We start from the raw sequence: 21,578 nt of genomic DNA, 5'->3' as shown, positions 1-21,578 counted from the left end.
TAAACTCATTATACTCCTTTTATACATCTTTAAAGAAAGAAAGAGAAGAAAAGGAAGGAAGATCATCAAGTGGATCATCTTCCAGTCAACCATGTAGGATCGAACATAGAAAGATAGATATATAGAGAGGGCTATTATTACAGTAACTGCGTGATTATTATGAATACTACACAGAACAAGGGATGGGGGGCATTGTTGATATCTTACAGTTGGCTCATCGCAGTCTGTTTCTCCAGAACCTCTAGGTAGTCTGGTTCTTTTTTTAGCTTTCCAGGGAGCAGTAGTGGGTGATCATTGTTTTTGGAAGAGTGTTCAGTCCCGTAGTATTTCCTGGGGGTCCCATACAGCACAGATTTGTTCAACCTGTCCTGGTTGGTGATATGCCTCTGGGCTGTAGCAGCCTCATAGGGGGGCCTGATGCAAGGTCTTTTAGGTAAAGTGCAAAAGCTGTAATGGAAAAGAGGGGCACCTGCAGCTGTAGGAAGCTCTTTGTGGGGCCTCTCTCCTAAGTTTTGATACAACATCTCAGGAGGTTCCGGGGATGTCAAATTGCACGAGGTTGGAGATTTATCCATAAAATCCATTCTGCTGATGGTGTAGGCCCCTGTGCTGCGGGTGAGGACATCCTTCCTTGCGTTCAGGGGCACAAAGCTGAGCTCCTTCAGATTGTGGTAATACGCCACCTGTTCGCCATCCTTCTGCATGTAAATAGGGTTTTGGCACATGGAGCCAACAGGTGGGGGGATGTAGTTATAAACGTGGCTTTCAGAGGTTTTGTCTTGGTTGGGTTCAGGAGTGTAGGAGCCATATTGCACTTGAAAAGGGTTGAGATCTAAGTTGTTAGCCCCTGTGGGGACGTGTTCCACTCCTTTGCGCCGCTTCAGAACAAAAACAAAGAGGCCTGCACCAAAGCAGACTGAAAGGATGAAAACAACAAGAAGCCCAAGAATCAGGACTGAAAGTGGGACCTCAGGGTGTAACTCTGGAATGTGGATTCGAGACTCAGTGGGGCTGAGTGAGCTAAAAGAAGAAGTGAAAGAGGAAGGGGTGGTGGCTTCAGTGCCAGGGCTTATAAATGTAGGGGCTTTAGTAGGGGTTGCATGTTGTCGCGGAGGCCCCTCGCTGGGCTCAGGACAGATGGCCTCATTACGAAGCGAGCGCAGCAGGCGACCTGCATGTTTTGAGGGCGAATCACAAGTGATTTCATTGACCACAACACTGGTACTGGACAGCTCCATCCAGTTTTTGAGTGCCACAATATCACAGGTGCAGTCCCAAGGGTTCTCCTGTAGGTCGATCTGGATAAATGCTGAAAGCTGGTCAAGGACCCCTTGAACTGCGAGGTAGGAGAAATGATTATTCCTCAAGTTGAGTCGCGTTAGCATGGTGCCACCGAAAACATTGTCAGGGAGCGATCTTAACAGGTTATTGTTCAGAAAAAGCAGCTGAAGGTTATGTAAAGAGTTAAATGTCTGTGGTAAAATGTCTTTGATGATGTTATATTCCAAATACAGATACTGGAGTGACTGCAGGCCAGTGAAGAGTGATTGAGAAAGTGATTCAATGTAATTCCCATTTAGATATAGCCGTCTGAGGTTTGTTAGATTCTCAAATGCACCTTCCTGAATCACTGCTATCCTGTTATTTCCTAAATGAAGCAGCTCCAATGAACTGTACTCAGGAAGATCTGTTCTGTAAATCATTTGTAAGTAGTTACCGGTCAGGTGGAGTTTCTTTGGATAGGAGGGCTTGGGGTTCAGCTCACTAATGTTATGCAACTTCCGCTCTTGACAATTTATGTTCAATCCACTGTCAGGGTTTTGTGACGTGCACACACACACACTGGGACATAACATGGGCACAGGGGAGCGCGTCTGGTAAACCATTATAGGCCCAAATACATGTTTGTCCTTTGTGATGCGGGGGGTGGGCCTGTAACGCATTTTGGGCGGGCGGGAAGCCTTTGGGGCTCGGGTGGGGGTAATCATTCGGGGGTTATAGGTTGGGAGCAGGGCCCCTTGAAAGTGCGAGTCAGAGGGGGGCTGAACACGCTCCCCAGCATTCCTGCGAGGGCACAGATCCTGCTTTATGAGCTGAGTGATGTCTTTACCGTGCAGCCTGAACGGTGTCTCACACACTATATCCCCCACAAAAACAGAAATAGTGTCCAACCAGGATTTGAGGGGAATCAGATCACAGGTGCAATTCCATGGGTTCTCCTCCAGTTGGATCTCCATGATGCCACCGATGTGCTCTAAAACCCCAGCAAACGGCAGCATCTTGAGACGGTTGCCACGTAAATCCAAGTGGGTGAGGAGCACAAAACGGAAAATATTGGGAGGCAAAGACAAGAGCAGATTGTCATTTAGGATTAACACTTTCAGCTTATTCAGTTTACTGAGAGCACCTGGCTCTATGGCACTGATATAATTATAATCTGCCTGTAAATACTCCAAACTCTCCAGTCCTGCAAATGTATCCTCTTTGATCACCTCCAGGTTGTTGTTGTTCAAGTGCAGCCGCTTCAGGAAGCGCAGCCCGTTAAAAGTGCCGCTTCGGATCTCCTGCAAGCCGTTATTCCCCAGATGCAGTGAGGTGACATTGCCATAATTGACAAACTCATTGGCACTGAGCCGTGAAAGGAAATTCCCATTTAGAAAAAACTGCGAAATTTTATTGGCAGGTGCCTGGAACTGACTGACGGTAGTAAACCCTTTACTCTCACAGTTAATGGTCAGAATGTTCTCCCGCTCCTCGCAATTGCAGCGGGTCTTGCAGATCTCTTTAGAGGCTGAAGTTTTGCGGCTCTCCGTTTCCGATGGTGACAGGCTGGTGACCGTGAGGACGCTCAGCAAGAAGACGCTGCTCAGCATTTTTACAGCCAAAAATGGTTGCTGAAATATAGATCCAGCATTTAAATGTGCATCATGAGCCTTGGATAGAAAGAAAAAAAATCAGAGGGTGAGTTCTCAGAGCAGGGAAAGGGAAAAAGAAGGTAGAAACACTCACATACAAACACTAACTCACTCACTCACACACACACACACACACACACACACACACACACACACACACACACACACACACACACACACACACACACACACAAACGTGCAGAGAACAGCCACACCACCATTATTTGGTGTTAAAACGGGACCTTGAAATCTCTCGATTTACCTTCACTTTGAATCCAAAAAAATCCCTAATCCTTCCCCCCAAAATTCATTCCTGGTAAAGGAAAAAAATGAAACAATTGCAAATCCACGGGATCATGTGTGGTGGATGGCCTTGGCACATTGTCAGAGACAGAGGAGAATCGGAGGGAGTAAAAGCCGCTGACTGCAACCCTTTTTTTTCCCTCACAGAGAGCGCCGATTTATTCAGGGACTTCCCGCAGATGACCAGCAGCTGCAGCCAAACATTCAGAGAGAGACACGGGCTGTGAAACCCTTCCTCTGTTCTCCTTCGCACAGAAAAAACGCTTCATTTCAGTCCAGGGAAAAGAAATCACTTTTTTAAAGATCCAGAAATAATGCGCAAAGACGCACCATGTCACACGGCTGGCTTTCCTTATCGCCTTCGCCTAAAAAAGAGAGACTGTACGGGAGAAAAGAAAGAAGAAAAAAGCACGCAGGAGAGAGAGAGAGAGAATGAGGGGAGATAAATATATCCAGAGCTGAGGAATAACTACCCTGCCGTATGTCCTCCTTCGCTCCTCACGCCGAGTGAGAGCAGCACTGAGTGTCTGCTGCTGCTGCCGCTGCCTGACTGCGTGTGTGTGTGTGTGTGAGAGAGAGAGAGAGAGAGAGAGAGAGGAATCCAGGGACCGTTACGTCACCGACACAGACAACATGAACACACCCACACACACACATACTGTATATACATACACACCAATGGTCTTGAGTAAGAGACCACTACCCTGCAAAATGATATGAAAGACAATTTCTTATATCAAATCCAATTTTATCTCAAACAAATCTGTCTTAAAATAGTCTGGTTTTCACTACAATGTTTGTTCTCAACTACATTACTATTAGTGTTGTTCTTATTACATCATTCTATCTGGTCCCTGTATTTTAGGAATATAAATCAAAAATCTACTTTGAAACTGGAAGCAATTACATTATGTTACTCAGATTTTAACATTTTATAAAACTGTTTCACTGTAAAGTGCATTCCTTAGTTTCTATGTACAGTCAATAACCTCTCTTTAAACCTTAATGTGTATTTATGAAACCATCTACATAAGCATCTGCAACAACAGAAAATGACTATGTCATATAATCTATATGTTACCATGTGAATGTAATGCTACAAACACAGAGTCACAAAGTCATGAAGTGCATTTCTGCCACCCTTGTGTCAAGGAGCTTTTTTGTATTGTTGTTTTTACCCATGATGCCACTAGGAGGCAGAACAGGCCTCTTTTCAGGCTCTTTGTTTCCTTTCATTCCCTCTGTTTAATGTCTTCAGTCTGTATCGGCCATTCACTCATTTACACACATTTGTTTTGTTTTGTTCACACAGTTAGATATGCCTTTATTCTCTGAGAGAGATACTTATAGACCAAACAACAATGGCTTTAAATTTAGGAGCAGCTTCCTCCTCATTGTTTGTGTGTGTGTGTGTGTGTGTGTGTGTATGTGTGTGTGTGTGTGTGTGTAGTACCCTCATTCAGATACATAAATTGCATATGTCCACCCTCTTCCGCCCATAATACAGTTACTTTCTTTAAAAAAATGACGTTACAGATTACTGCACCACGTGGAAGCAAGCTGCTACGGCTGTGGTGGTGGTGTTTGTGTGTGTGTGTGTGTGTGTGTGTAAGGAGTGTCTCACGGCAGTATCGAACCAGAGCTGGACGACTGTGCAAACCAGTCAACAGGCTAGTCCTGTAGACAGACCCTTTTGTGTCAACCATATGGCCTTTGGGGGAGTTGGGTAAACAGAAGGACTCAATTTAAATAAATTTAAAGGGGGAGATGTCATATATAGTTTATGTAATGGAACTCATGTTTGCCACATCAACTGGAACATTGTAGCGCAGAGCAGTTAATGTATTGGTGCCTTGGTTACGGAAGACACTTTTCTTATGCTGGTTCATTTAGATGTTTGCGCTGTCATTAAAGTAAATATAAACTAATCCAGCCAAAGAACCTGGAGAGAACCCACACAGGGAGAACATGCAAACTCCACACAGAATTGCCCCAGCCCTGATTCAAACCAGCATCCATCTTGTTGTGAGGCGACAGTGCTAACCACCACACCAGTGACTAGTGACATCACAACTATACTATATATAGATATATCTAAAGTGCTGTTCCAATCGTTCCCGATGAGCAGATGCAGAATATGTGGATGTGGAAGATGTTGACTTTAAGCCCAGTCTGTTCTGATGTGATCAATCAGAGCAGACTGGGCTTAAAGAGATATGCCCTACAGCAGTATTTTAGACAGAAGGTGAATAGAGTACAGTACAGTACATACAGACAGACAGACAGTATGAGAAAAAAAGAATGTGTTTTTGGCATTTAACGATGTAAACATGTTTTAGTAAAAATAAACAAATCTAAGTATTTGGCATGGTCAAAATATATAATACAATATACTGTATATAATCTGATGCTATCTTGAGTGATCTGTTAACATTTGCAAATATTTCTGCATTTAATTTTCTTTCATTCCCACTTAAAGTTCAATCTCAATCTTAATGATTTGAGTCTAAAGAGCTGCTAGCAGTACTTAGATGACCTATGGGCTGCTGCTGTGGTGCATTATGGCCAAAGCAATTACCTTATGGAACTGCAGAGCAGCCCCATGCCATGCCTGATTTGTACCTTAACTCAACTCTGTGAAAGTATAAGTCGGGAGGAGTCTGGAGTTAGCTGTAGTGGCCTTACTGCAGCCTGACGGAGAGATGACAACAGGCTGTGACAGCAGGCCAGACGGGAAGACACAGACAGAGTGATCTGACCTAAACCATAAACCATAAACCTTAACATACAATATAATAAAAACTAGCCTGGTACAAAAAAAATTCACCCCCTCAGTGCTGAAATAGACATATGACATAACATACAGACTAAAATGTGTTTTTGTACCAGGCCTTAAACAGGTTTAATTATGCTGTGAAAATGGCCTGTTAAACATGGGGGTCAATGAGAAACTGCTCTATTATGAAACCTGCCCCTAGTGGACACCCAGAGAACTTATTTATTGCACTTCCTTGTTGGATCAACCAGGAAGTCGCTGTGGTGAAGACTTGGTTTATTCCCACTGAGGCCCACCTGTAAATGGATGATCCTAATTAAAGCAATGCTGATAACGATGGAAAAGAATGATGCACGTACAGTCATGATGAGAGTGACATTTAGCTTTGTTTATTTCATTGTATTGACAATCAATGGCGGCCGCTGGTCTTTCAAAGAGGGGAAGTTCATTTTTCTGGCCTACATCATGAATGTGTTTGTTTATTCATATGTAAATTCTACCCTTCGTTCCTTATCAAGAAAATTATCTGTGACTTTGTCGTACCAATTAGACGTTTTTTTCTAGGGACTTGACCAGTTTCCTCTCAATGGCCAGCAGAGCTAGGCTGCTTAAACGGCCGTGGCCCAGCTGGAGCTGCTGCGCCAGGCTACTCTGAAGTGTGAACAGCTGTGAGTGTGAGAGATCGTGAGGCGGGGGGGGCTGCTGCTTCTCGTTTGGGAAAGAAACTGCAGTGTGACAGAACAGAGTCGCCAAACACAACGCTCGCCGTTTTTAACAAAGACAAAGTCACTGGGGAAGTCTCCGAATTAGTTCAGAACAACAGAATGAAAAACTTGGAAATGCTCCGGTCGCTGTTTATTCTTCAAGATCGCTGATTCGCTTAACTAGCTGACAATGAAAAGAGAGCTCATCCAATTATCATGCAGAAGCCGAGCGTCTGGGCCAGCCCACTGTCCAATAGACCCCCAAAGACGCTGTGCGTCCGATGGGCGGAACAAAGCCTTGACTTGACCTTGACTTCTTCTCTGGTGAACTTGATGTTTCTGTCCACAGAGTTTATATGTTCAGTAAAAGTTTGCACCCTTTGATTTGATTTTAACCCATGTGTCGTCCACATATCTGAACCAATGGCTCTAGGTTATTCCTTTGAAGGAGTTTAAAGCCTGTCCTCTACCTCCTCCATGTATAGATTTGCCACAATAGGGGATACTGGTGAACCCATGGCACTGCCGTGTTTTTGTCTGTAAAAAGTGACATTTAACTGTAAAATATGTGGTGTTCAGGCACAATTCCAGAAGTTGGCAAATGTGGTCTGGTTTGAGATTTGTTCGGTTGTGTAAGGAGTTGTCCTTTGTGAGCCGCTCACTTACTGTGACCAGAGCCTCCATGGTTGGAATACATGTGAACAAGGAAGTCACGACGTAGGATACCATAGTTTCATCTCGATCCATTTTTAAGTCTCGGATTTTGTTCACAAAGTCTATGGAGTTTTGGATGTGGTGTGGGGTGCTGCCCACCAGCGGTGCCAGGAGTTCATATAAGCAGGGGGTCGAGTCCTGAGGATAGAGCCTCTAATACAATGATTTGTCAATGACCCCTTCTTTTTGTAGTTGCTGCTCTATAGTCTTCTTTTTGGAACCGCTGGTAGGGTCTCGTTTCAGAGTTTCATAAGTGTTAGAGTCACTAAGATCTTTGCCTGGTAATCAGTTTTATTGAGAACAAAAGTGCATCTACCCTTGTCTGCTGGAAGGATTGTGATGTTTTGGTCTTTGCACAGTGCTGTTACTGCTTTTCTCTCCTCGATGGTGAGGTTGGATGGGGAAACCTTAGCTTGGGATAACTTTTAACCTTAGCTGTTCAGCCTCAGTTCCAGTAAGGTGTGAATAAGATAAGAATCGAGAGAGTAAAAAAAGAGAAATCTCATAAAGAGAGATTGAAGGATTGCTGTGTTTATTGTTTTGACATGTCTGTGAGTTAAGCTGCCTTGTGGGAGTTCACTGTGTAACTGTCACAGAGGCTAAGGTTTCATAAATGTCTCAAAAGAATGATTTTTGAAAAGCAGACAGGTTGTTTTATGGTAGAACAATGTATTATAAAAATAGAAAGGTCTACAAGAAGGAGTCAGCAGAGAGGTCTCACAGCAATCAAGGATAATTTATTGAATCAAGGTCTGATACACTCATCACAAGATTCACAATACCAAATTCCAAGTGTCTCTTAACAGAACTTCCCATCTTATACCGAGGCTGACAACGTTTACACGCCCGTCAGGTCTTTCCAATACACACTCAGTACATTTTTCAATCAGTGGCTTCTACTATGTGTCCAGACGTCATCATGCCCAAATACAGTTCTATTGTTTTCTAAACAGAATGTGCTTATCAGGCCTATGTACCCAGTACACAGTGACCTAGCCCTGTTATTCACTTTCTCAATCATGTAATCATTCTTGATCATCTCATCATTCTGTGGAGGAGAAAGGTTTTGACATACATAGATAATGGGCGACTGCGCTGGGCGCGAGCAACGGCTGCATTGATTTCTTCACGTTAATCTTTTAGCATGTGATACAAATGAACCAATGATAAAACATTTGTAAATTAAATTATACAAAACTAAGTTAATAAACTTTAACACTGTAAATTATAACTGCAATCATGGTATAGTGTTATTACCTGTAAAGCTTTCAACTGAAATCATCAAATGTAGTGTAAGCCTGAGCAACTTTAGATTAGCGCTTGCCTGCGTTGTGCAGTTGTGTTAAATCATGTCTTGATTAGAATAAAAATGAATCTTAACCTAAACAGTTATTAAATCATGTTTTGATTAGAATAAAAATGAATGAATGAAAACACCGAACAACGTATGAAAAATGAATCTTAATCTAACTGGGTATAATGAATGACTTTCCTGACTCTCAACTATACAGATCATCCGCTGTGATCTGGTGATTATAACCACCTAATCTGTGTGTGTGTTTACACCCACCATACCATCTCCCTCCTGAAGTCATTATATGTGATTTACCTTGATTGTCTTATTACCATAAAACCTGTAACTATTCTCTAGTGTATGATTATGATGTAGCCTTTATACTGCGACTTACACTCTAATATTGGATAGCATACACATATGAAATTCATGAACATTCTTGCACAGTCTTAAACAATATTGTAATAATATGTGGGATAATATGTGGGTGCATGGTGTCGGCATCGCCCATCATCAGTCCTTGAAGTCGCCGACTCCACCAATACCAAGATTCAGTTGGGCAATATTTCAGTGTGAGAGGATGTCTCATGGCACAGTCCTGATGAGCCCTTTCTCAATTAGCTTGTGTCCATTTCACCATCCTCCTTACTGCTCCAAAAGAGAAAAAGAAAGAATCAGAAACCATGTAGGCATTCCATAGTTCATCTGCCCTGGGTAGTAGTTCAGTTAACCAACTCCAGTTGAGCCATTTGTAGTCTTGTGTCTTCCACTGCACGCTTATACACATTCCCTGGGTCCACCTTTTCAGTATGGGTATGATGCAACAGTGTAGGGATGCTACAATAATTAACACTATGAAAAATCATTGCAATAGCTTTTATACATAACGTTCCCCACTCTCCGGCTATTGCTTCTAGTCCTCTCCACTCACGTGCATCTCTGCCAGCATTTTTTGTCATTTCGGCCCGCAGCCCCTTCAATTTGTTCATAGCAATAGAAAAAGTTCCATTAGCGGCTGTATTGTTTAGTATGTATATGCAACATTGCTCCCCAAACATGTAGCATACTCCTCCTTGTTCGGCTAGCAGCCAATCTAACGCCAGCCTGTTTTGTCTCGCCATTTCGGAGGTCGCATGTTACTGTGCACCAAATACTTCAAAGCCCTCTAAGGTGTAATTGAGCAGCCTCTGTTGGTTATAGTATACGTAATTTATCCACTCTACATTCTTGTTAACTGTGATCCACGGTATGATAGACTCAAGACTCGCTTTAATCTCATCTCGGGCCTTAAACTCGTATGGAATTCCTCATGGTTGTCCTATCACATCCAAGTACACTTCCCTGTCCTCCATAAGACTTCTTCCCATTCGGGTCACTCCTGCATCTAACTCGTCCACTCCTGAATATATCACAGTTATCGGCACTTTTAACCTTACTAATGTACACAGCCCAACCCACCTTGCTGGTAATACATTTCTATCTTTCTTTACATTTCTCTATCTCTATCTCTATCCCGTCCACACATCCAATAACTGTCTGCAATGGGAAAGGTCTGGTCACCGAAAAAAAATAGTGTGGGTTACATTAGCAGAATCCTGTTCTAAAGTCTCTGAAGGGTTTTCGAACCACACTGGTGACGTAATTGATGTCATGTTACATGTGGAAACCAGGATAGTACCCATGTAACACTACACTTTACGGTGGTGTTTCCTACTTCAACACCACATTGATCCCTGAAGACTCCGCTCGCAAAGCACTCTGTCATGGCTGAGTCTGGTATTCCCCAAGAAATGCACAATCCCCTTTCCAATCCCAATTCCCAATCACCTTCACTCAGCCCAAATTTTGAAACCAGAATTGGGATTTTAATTTCTTCGTTTTCTGTGGTTATTTTCACTGGAGCCGTCATTTGAAATAGCTGCTTTTGTCCCAAGAATCCTACTGTCTCAACAAATCTGTCTGACATGGGGAGGTGCTTCGGACCCACACATGTGTGAGTGGCTCCAGTGTTCACTAGCATTGGTACTTGTCTACCTTCAATTTGAACCTGCAGCATAGGTTCTTCATCAGCCTCCACCGTTATCACTGGAAACTGACCCTCCCCTTCAGGATTCTCTGGGCAACCCTAGTATCCAAAATTAGGTCTTCCCCAGGGGCCTGCCGAGCCTCTAGCTCCAGGTTGCATTGTCCTGCCTCTGCCCCCTCTAAATGCATTGTTCTTTGGACATCGGTCTGCAAAATGTCCCGGCATGCCGCACTCCCAGCATTCACCACTGGTTCGCCGTGGTCCTTGTCCTCTGTAGGGACCTCCCCTTGAACGATATGCTTTTCCATATTCACCCCATGCACCACGAGATTGCTGGTATCCATTGGCAGCTTCTGGTGGTTGTTGCGCTGGTGTTAACGCTTGTGCAGGTGGTTGTGGGATCTGATATTCTTGTATCTCCTGTACCACCATCACTTGTGACTTTTTGTTCTTTCCTTGCAGCTCATTGAGTTGTAACTGTGTCAGTTTTTGCTGCAAGTTTCTTTCAGCTTCCCCTTCTCTTTTTATGTCTTATGTTTTTCTATCGCGTGTACCACATTGTCCCAAAACTGTTGGTGTGACATTGATGTCAGCCCTACCACCTCTTCCAGCTTGCTCTGGACTGGGGCTGGCATGGCCTCCACAATGGCGTTCCTGAACAATTTCATCAGCACTGGGCTGTTCTCAATCTCCTCCTCAGTTTCCTGCTTCAAACTTTTCATCTGCCTTGTGATGTACTTGGCTGGGTTCTCAGTCTCTGAGAGCAACTCCCCCTTAAGAGCCTTTGGATCAACTCTCGTGGGGTATTCACTTCGCAGCTCCGTCCACAGCGGGATACGATATGCTTTGAACTCGGTTCCATCTGCTTTTGGTTCTAACATCCACCCATAGCGGCTGTTTTTGAAAATGTTATCCATTGCTGCCGCCCATATCGCTTTTATGTCACAGAGGGCCAGCATTTTTCCCATGGTTTCTTCTTTAAATGCTCTTATCCATTTGCTGGCTCCTTCCTGAATGTCAGGGAGTCTTGAGACAAGACCTGCAAGGTCGACTGTTTTCCACGGCACATAATGCCCCTGACTGCCCTTTATTAAAATTGGATAATGGCCTGCCTCATATCTGTCTGGTTTACGTATGTTTTGCCTGTATCTAAGGTCAAATTCTCTCGTCTGTGGTCTGTCAATTTTTGGTAGCTGGGGAACCTCTGGCCACTGTTGGAGTTCTCCATTTGTCTGTCTTTCCTGTGCTCTTTCATGGTATACATCTATGTCTTCCTCCAAGTCTTGTATTTGGGATCGATTCAATTCTCTGTGTAGGTCAGTGCCTGCAGTATCCATGTTCAGCCAGTAGGACTGTCCGGCTTTGCTTGCATCTAGGTCCTTGTAGCAGTCCAATATGGATGTCCTTTTCCCTGTGCTGCAAAACTTTGGCACCAGGCCTGATTGGCAATTAGCTCCTGTCAGAGTTTGTCCGTGTCGTCGCTCACACCTTGTTTCTGTGTTGTCATACTGTCGGGGCCCTGGCCTGCGAGTCCCGAGCTCCACATATCTCCTCCATCTCCTCTGGCTCGGGTTGTGCATAAGGCGGAGGGGCCTGTGGTGAGGCATCCCTCAAAGCTCAAAACCTTTAATTCAAGCTCTCTTTTCCCTTTTGGTTTGTAGTTTTTTATTTGTCCCTCCATGTCCTCACAAGCTCCCACATCAAATGTGCCCTCCTTTGGCCACGGTGCAGGCATTTTTTCCATGCGCTTTGCCCATTTCTTTGAAAATCTTGGGATATCCTTAATGTATTCTGGATATTTGGCCCCATTATCTCAATTGGTCGTGCAGTCATTGTTGTGTTGCTGTTTATTATGGCAATGCTAATATTTGATAGCACTTTTGCAGAAGTGCTATTTCTATGTTTTACTGGTGGTGAGTTGAGGCCTAGCTTACCTTGGTTTTTAGTGATATTTGAAATCAATTGAACCGTTAATTCTTAAGCTTAAATGCTAGCTAGTTTAGCCTTAGCTGTATTGGTTATGCAAAGCTAGGCTATGGAAATACCCACAGCCTAATTTCATATGCTAGTTTTTATTTCCTTAACTCAATGCTAATAAGCTTAACCTTAGCTATGCTAGCTATGCTAAGCTCATCTATGGTTACACCCAAAGTCTAATTTAATGCGCTAGTTTTTTAGCTCAATGCTAATTAGCTTAGCCTTAGCTATGCTAGTTATGCTAAGCTAGTCTATGGTTATACCCAAGTTCAATTTAATATGCTATTTTTTAGCTCAACGCTAATTAGCTTAGTCTTAGCTATGCTGGTTATGCTAAGCTAGGCTATGGTAATAGCTGTAATCAATTTTAAATTCTAAGACTTAGATTAGCCTTTCAGGTAGCTATTTGGGCCTATAGCTAACTGCTATGTCCTCTCAGTTGGTGCTATATGTTACACCCCCCCCCCCCCCGACAGTCTTCCAAGCCACTCCTGGCAAAAATGACGTCTACCAAGAATTTAAACTGCACAATGTTTGATTCAAAATGGCGATCAGGTTTTAAAATGGCGGGCCTTCCAAGCCACACCTAACTCCTAAATTTCACGCCACTGTTCCAAAATGGCGATTGGCCTTTATAGCCCCACCCAACTTCTGAAATACAACTGCGCCACAACCTAAAAATGACAACGCTCGCAAAACCTAATTTATTTAATTCACAGTATGTACTTACACAATTCTATTTAGCTGTTTTTCCTCTGATCACAGCTGAGCCAAATTAACTTTTTATACTTGGAACCATGAAAGCCAGCTGCTCAACATGCAGATAGCAGTTTCTCAAAACATATGCAGTATGTATGCAGCAATCCAGTTTATGGATCTACATATATATTTAGAGGTTATAGATAGATTTTAACAGATCTATATATAGAGATTTTATTAATTGTTTATTTATTTATTTTCGACGTTAACTTTCCCTTATTAACTGGTGCTTTACATATCATGCATGCAGTGTTTATATGAGTCTATATATTTCTATGGGAGTTTTCATAAGCAATGTGTTCCTTACCGACTGAATTACTTTATTTGTGAGCCTTTCAATAGATCGTTTGAAACACTTTTTCCTGTTTGCTGTGTGTGTGTGTGTGTGTGTGTGTTTATATTACAGTGCTCAAACAGATCCTGCTCAGTTTCTATTGAATTTCCTTTCACGTATATATAAATTATTTAGTTGACTCTGTAGTACCAGGGTGATCAGCCCGTGGCGGTAGAGGGTCAGCATGTGCGTGTGACCTATATAGACAGACTCTAAAGCGCACGCCCCTCCATATTATATTTCCAAACTCTTTGAAAATATCCTCTTAAGCCAATACCAAAAATTCAGTCCGGTTTGTTATTGAAACACACATCCACTCCCCCTATAAATCACAATCACAATGACCGTCATCCACACACACCCCAATTTCACACTTTTTCTGGCAAGTATTCTTTCCCCTTTTTTTTCCTTTTTTATCAGAGCTGCTGACACAGTCCAATGATTCAAATTCTTGTTATATCATAGCAAATTTTAAAGAATTACAGCAGCTTTCCTGCAGGAACACACAAGACAGCCAGAAACCTCCCAGCTGACTCAGCCTGTTCAACTTGGAATGCACCTCAAAAACGCTACCCTGAGTCGAGGCTGAGCCTCAACAGGCATACAACTGTGCGAGAAAGGATAAAAGTTCCTACCTTTTTGGCGCCTTCTGCACAGCCCCTGCAATGGTGAGCTCAGCCGTCTTCCCAGCGAGCAGGTCCAAACCGATCGAACGTCCGGGGTCGCCAATTTATGGTAGAATAAAAATAGAAAGGTCTACAAGAAGGAGTCGGCAGAGAGAACAATGAACAATGTATTATAAAAATAGAAAGGTCTACAAGAAGGAGTCAGCAGAGAGGTCTCACAGCAATCAAGGAGAATTTATTGAATCAAAGTCTGATACACTCATAATAGAGTTCTAAGATTCACAATACCAAATTCCAAGTGTCTCTTATCAGAACTTCCCGTCTTATACCGAGGCTGAAAACGTTTACACGCCCCGCTAGGTCTTTCCAATACACACTCAGTACATTTACTATCAGTGGCGTCTACTTTGTGTCCAGGCGTCATCATGCCCAAATACAGTTCTATTGTTTTCTAAACAGAATGTGCTTATCAGGCCTATGTCCCCAGTACACGGTGACCTAGCCCTGTTATTCACTTTCTCAATCATGTTTTCTTCCACAGTTTACCAATAATCGAGTGTGTACAGATTAAAGAGAACAAGGCGGATTCCGTCCTGGACGTAGAACGGATCAGCTTTTCACTCTCGCAAGGATCCTGGAGGGGGCCTGGGAGTATGCCGATCCAGTCTACATGGGTTTTGTGGATCTGGAGAATGCATATGACCGGGTCCCCCGGGAGATACTGTGGGAGGAGTATGGGGGGAGGGGGTCACTTCTGTGGGTCATCCAATCTCTGTACACCCAAAGCGAGAGCTGTGTCGGGATCCTCGGCAGTAAGTCGGATTCATTCCCGGTGGGGGTTGGCCTCCGCCAGGGATGCACTTTGTCACCAATCCTGTTCGTGATTTTCACGGACAGGATATTGAGGCGTAGTCGTGGTGGTGAGGGGTTGCAGTTTGGTGGGCTGAGGATCTCGTCTTTGCCTTTTGCAGAAGATGTGGTCATGATGGCATCATCAGTCAGTGACCTTCAGCACTCACTGGATCGGTTCGCAGACGAGTGTGAAACAGCTGGGATGAGGATCAGCACCTCTAAATCTGAGGCTCTCGACGGATTGCTTACTCCAGGTAGGAAATGAGTCCTTACCCCAAGTGAAGGAGTTCAAGTACCTCAGGATCTCGTTCCTGAGTGAGGGGACGATGGAGTGTGAGTTTGGCCAGAGAATCGGAGCAGCGGGGGCGGTATTGCAGTCACTTTACCGCAACGTTGTGACGAAAAGAGAGCTGAGCTGGAAGGCAAAGCTCTCGTTCTATCGATCAATCTTCGTTCCTACCCTCACCTATGGTCATGAAAGCTGGGTCATGACCAAAAGAACGAGGTCGCGGGTGCAAGCGGCCAAAATGTGTTTTTTCAGGATTGTGGCTGGAGTCTCCCTTAGAGATAGGGTGAGAAGTTCCGCCATCCGTGAGGAACTCGGAGTAGAGCCACTTCCCCCCTGCATTGAAAGGAGCCAGTTGAGGTGGTTCGGGCATCTAGTAAGGATGCCCCCTGGGCGCCTCCCTAGGGAGGTGTTCCAGGCATGTTCAGCTGTGAGGAGGCCTCGGCGAAGACCCAGGACTAGGTGGAGAGATTACATCTCCACACTGGCCTGGGAGTGCCTGGGGATCCCCCAGTTGGAGCTGGTTAATGTGGCCCAGGAAAGGGAAGTTTCGGGTCCCCTGCTAGAGATGCTGCCCCTGCAACCCGACCCCGGATAAGCGGCTGAAGATGAGATGAGATGTCATGACTAAAACTTAGAGTATTAACTATTTAAAATACTCTTCACTTATATTATCAAAGCTTTAGATCTTAGAAAAGACAAAACTGGGTCATGTGTAGAATATATGTTTATATTTAAATATTATGGAATGGAACACCATTTTAAAGTTGTCAAAAGTCAAAGAACTAAATATAATGTAGCAATTCATCACACCTGCTGAAAAAAATGAAATTAAACCGCATCTTGCAAATATGCATTCAACTATTCAAATTATGAATAGTTACTCATGTTGAGAGAAACACACAGAAACTAATACATCATTTGTTTGCCATGGAATTAATCAGAAAACTGGAGTAGGTAATGTGTGATTGGCCGTTTTGTCTCCATTCAGATTCCAAGAAATATTATTCAGAATAGTCAGAAGATTGGACTCTCTAGGAAAGATGTTAGCATTAAGTTGCAACCTAATAAAGTACAGACTGAGAAATAAAGTGGAATTTTATTTACAAATGGACAGATGGAGTTCATCATTAACACCTAAGCATCATGGAATGTGCTCTTGACACTGGTAAGCGCAGACTCTGACTAAACTCATGTATGCTGTTTGGGGCGCCAGCTGCTCAGTCCATAGGGACTTGGCTTGGGAACCGAATGGTCCCCTGTTTAAGATCTCATACTGACAATTAATGTAGGGTGTACTGGTGGCAAGAGGTGAAATGGCTAACCCAAAAACTGCACTGGGCACTTCCTTGTAGAGCAACCCTCTCGCTCTGACGTCTCTCCATTAAAGCTATAGTCTACATTCTGAAAGTCAGTTGACGCGGCTGGTGGCTAGAGCATTCGCCCCATGTGAAGAGGCTGAAGGTCCTTGAGGCAGCAGACGCGGGTCGCAGGTTTGAGTCAGACCTGCGACCCTTTGCTGCATGTCTCCCCCTCTCTCAACTGATTTCCTGTCCGTCCTATGTAATAAAAGCTTGAAAAACGTCCAAAAAAATTATTTTTAAATATCAGTTGAGCCTCTGAGACAGATTTGACAAAAAATCGATCTGAAAAATGACCTGTTCACCTTCCAATTTGGCTTAACAAGTCGTTTTTTACTAATCTAGACCAACAATTGAATGCCTTTACTTGGCAGAAAAAAGCAGCCCATATTAAAAAAGATATTCTTCAACTTGCTAAACCTGAAGGGGGACAAGCACTCCCTAATTTCCGCCACTACTTCTGGGCCTGCAACAATAATAAACTTTTATATTGGCTTTGCTGTGTAGTAACAGAAGTCTGCCCGCCCTGGGCTCATTCTGAGATAACATCTTCCTCCTGCTCTTTGCATTCTATGATTTGCTCACAGCTCCCCATAACAGCCAATAAGGTCTCACCTAATCTGGTTGTCGCCAATACCATTAAAATCTGGATACAGTTCAGGAAGCAGTACGGCTTGCAAAGTGCTCCGATCCTTGCCCCAGTTTTGAATAACTATGCGTTTCTCACTTCCTGCATCGACCCTGTGTTCTGCGTACCAAGAACTGTGTGTTTTATACTAACGAGGGGGAAAATGTCAGAGAGATTAACCTTTTTTCTGCCCCCTCCTGTTATCACCACCTCCGGCAGGTCTTCAGCAAGACGTAGGCCCTGTCTCTTCCTCCGCAGCGACAATACGACTGTGCCATAGATTTGCTACCCGATGCCCCTATCCCCAAGGGACGCTTGTACTCCGTCTCTGGTCCTCAAAGTGATGAAATTATCAAGAATGATTATATGATGGAGAATTGAAGAATTTTTCACCTGCAAGAGCGTGGCGAATTGATTTCTGACAATAACACGAATCTGACGACAATACTTTGATGAGCTAAAGGCCTCGCACCCTCACCAAAGGCTACAGATCTAGAGGCGCTAATCGACTTAGGGGCAGACGAGAGTCTGATGGACTGGGGCTTAGCTAGGAAGCTAGGACTCAAATCTGAACCGCCAGCCAGACCAATTAGAGCCAGGGCACTGAATGGAAAGGCACTCTTCACACACACATCAGCGAACCTGTCCAAATGAACATTGACTGCCACCAGGAACAAATCTGTCCATATCTAATCACTTCATCGTCTCATTCTCTGGTCTTGGGACATCCATGGCTGTGTCAGCATAACCCTCATTTTGACTGGCAAACAGGGAAGATCAGAGAGTAGGGGTGGAGATAAAAAAAATTTCTGCCAATCCTGCCACAGACCCAGATTTTCCGGACCTGAACTCTGTTCCCTCCTGTAATCACCACCTTCGGCAAGTTTTCTGCATCGTCCATAGCCTACTGAATGACATAACTATAAAGAACCGTTTCCCTCTCCCCCACGTCCTCTGTTTTTGACAAGCTCCAACAAGCTGAGATTCTCACCATGCCGGATCCACAGCGCCAGTTCGTGGTAGAAGTGGACGCTTCCAATGACAGAGTTGGAGCACTCCTGTGCTGTCCTCTACAAATACTTTGCAATTTGAACCATGGGTTATTCAAGGCTAGACAGCAACACTTTTCTGAAAATGATTAATAAGAACATAAAAAAATATTGTGCTCTGTTTGCTAATGTTGATAAGCTTGCATCCCCCCAAAAGAGATAATTTCAGAACTCTCCTTCACAGGAAAAGGCAATGAATTTGCTTGCTTTTTCAATGAAAACCACCTAGGAAAACATTCATTGTAATGTCAGAATTTAATACACTTGACCAAAAAACGGTAGAAGAAACAGTTCCGCATCTTAAATCAACTACATGTTGACTTAACACAATGCCATCTGACTTTTGAAAAAATAATTGTAAGCTCTGTCCAAATAGATCTGCAGCAAATAATAAATTGCTCACTTCTATCGGGCACGTTTCCTAAACCCCTAAAAGTAGCGGCCATCAAGCCACTCTTAAAAAAGAGAATGTTGGATACCACCATTTTAACCAACTACAGACCCGTCTCAAATCTTCCCTTTATAGCCAAGATTGTTGAGAAAGTGGTTTTTGATCAACTCAGCAACTTCTTGAACTCCAATGGACTTTTTGATAAATTTCAATCAGGCTTCTGACCTCACCGTAGTACAGAAACAGCTCTTATTAGAGTGTTAAATGACATAAGGTTGAACACTGATTCAGGCAAGGTGTCAGTTCTGGTCTTGTTGGATCTCAGTGCTGCGTTTGACACTGTGGATCACAGTACAGACAGTCCTAAAAAAGTTCAGGTCCTGAGTTATTTTGTGACCATTGGTAGTTATCACTCCGATCAAGTGGCTATGATATGTGGAGTTCCTCAGGGGTCAGTCCTTGGACCCCTTCTGTTCAACTTATATATGCTGCCTTTGGGTCAAATTCTGCAGGATTCTAATGTAAACTATCATAGTTATGCAGATGACACACAGATATATCTTGCAACGTCTCCAGATGACTGCAGTCCAATAGAGTCATTATTTCACTGTTTAGAGCAAGTCAAAAAATTGGATGAACCAAAATTTCCTTTAGTTAAATCAGGAAAAAACTGAGATCGTTGTTTTTGGCAATAACGAGAAAAGGGTTGCTGTCAGTAAACACCTTGAGTCACTGTCTTTGGAAACTAAAGACCAAGTCCGAAGCTTTGGCATGCTGGTACTCAGATCTGACCTTCAAAAGCCATATCAAATCAGTAACCAAATCAGTCTTTTATCAACTTAAGAAAATATCCAGAATTAAGGGTTTTATGTTGGAAACTGATCAGGGGAAGCTGATTCATGCGTTCATCTCCAATAGACTCAACTACTGTAATGGTCTTCTGACTGGACTCACCAAAAAAAGTTTCAAACAGCTGCAGCTAATTTAGAATGCTGCAGCTCGAGTTTTACCAAGAACAGAGATATCAGATCACATCACCCAAGTTATTAAGACCTTACATTGGCTCCCAGTCAGCTACAGAGTAGATTTTAAAGTTATCCTATTGGTTTACAAATCACTGAATGGTTTTGGTCCAGAATACATGAATGACACGTTAGTAGAGTATAAGCCCAGTTGAGCTCTGAGATCTACTGACTTAGGTCAGATATGGACAGGTATGAAATGCGCTATATAGATAAAGATGCCTTGCCTTGTCAGCTCCGTTCACTGCAGTGACACACACACACACCCTGTAAAGCTAGTGCTAACTACTGTAGGTCGGTTAGCAAAGTGCAACTGAACGCTGTAATGTTAGGCTATTTCCAGCGGCCAAATGTACCATTGAAGTGTGATGAAGTAAAAACACAGTGAGAGGGTAAAAGTCTGGAGACTTTAAAACAAACAATACCCAGAAACAAGTCACAGCTATTTTAACGTCCACAGTGCTGTGGATACACATACAGCTATGTTTACACATATCCTGACTGACAGGTGGCCATATAGCCCTGCACTAAAGCATCCTCTGCTTTACGGTCTATTTTACTCTAAATGGGATCATCATTTACTAAATGAACGGCATTCTGTATTGAGGAAGACTTGAAACTAGAGACTAAACTGTATGAATGAGGGTTTAGGTGCACACTCAGACCTTGAAGCATGTCTGTCTACTTGTTTTTTTATACCGTCTATGGTCATAACACATAACGTAACATTTTCACTATGAAATCAAGAATCTGTAATGCGTAAGTATACTGTAAAAGTCAGGCAGATAATTTAATAGAGTGCTGTGATTCATCTCCTTTCACGCATTGCCCTTTTGTACTCATCTGGCATTCAGCTGCAGTTCTGAATAGAGATACACCGATACAGTTTTTTTTACTATCCAATCAGATACAGATACCTGTGCTGAGCGTATCGGCCGATACTGATCCGATCCGACTGTTGAATGAATGAACCATATACCTGGCTTGACATAAACATTTAGCCTTGTCAAAAAAAGGTAACAAATGAACACAGATATAAATGTACTTAATATTATTCATTAACAAATAACAAAGTTCACATTAGTAGCAAAAATAAATAAATAACACTTCCATGTAAAGTGCACTGCAAACAGATATTTAAAAATGCAATATAAAACCCTAACTGGTGTTACAAACATAGAACTGAAGTGACTAGATTTCTGTTACTGTATTGCTGTGTATGATATTAATAAAAAAGAAATGACTGAATCAGAATACTGGATCGGCCTCATTCATCCGATATCCGATCAAGCTAATTAGTCAATATGGGAGCCAATATCTGGTCCGGGTATTGGATCGGTGCATCTGTAGTACACTGAAAACCCAGATTTTTATTAAGTTTAGAGATTGAGTTGATATTACTTAAATGTGTCTAATTTATTGAAAATACTTGTTAATTCTGATATGTCCTTTCACATTGTAATGTGTTTTTAAGTCCAAAAAGTAGTTTCTACTCAAACACACTGAATGTGTAATATGTAAACATGTGTCATTTATTTACATTACTTATGAATTCTGAGTA

The 21,578-nt window shown here is 43.0% G+C and overlaps 1 protein-coding gene across 1 annotated transcript; it reads right to left on the bottom strand.

Annotated features, from left to right (window-relative positions):
* Nucleotides 1–203: 203 nt before the first annotated feature.
* On the bottom strand, nt 204–3,290 carry slitrk2 (SLIT and NTRK-like family, member 2; the record flags this gene model as incomplete). The annotated part of the gene is made up of 2 exons (XM_083915678.1): nt 3,178–3,290; nt 204–2,933 (listed from the first exon to the last, which is right to left on the bottom strand). Exon 2 carries the CDS (start codon nt 2,871–2,873, stop codon nt 204–206), a length of 2,670 nt encoding a protein of 889 aa, XP_083771804.1. The 5' UTR covers nt 2,874–2,933; nt 3,178–3,290.
* Between the last annotated feature and the right edge of the window lie 18,288 nt (nt 3,291–21,578).

The sequence above is a fragment of the Echiichthys vipera genome, assembly GCF_963691815.1.
Source record: "Echiichthys vipera genome assembly, chromosome: 6".
Lineage (NCBI taxonomy): Eukaryota > Metazoa > Chordata > Actinopteri > Perciformes > Trachinidae > Echiichthys > Echiichthys vipera.
This window is presented reverse-complemented; position numbering and strand designations above follow the sequence as displayed.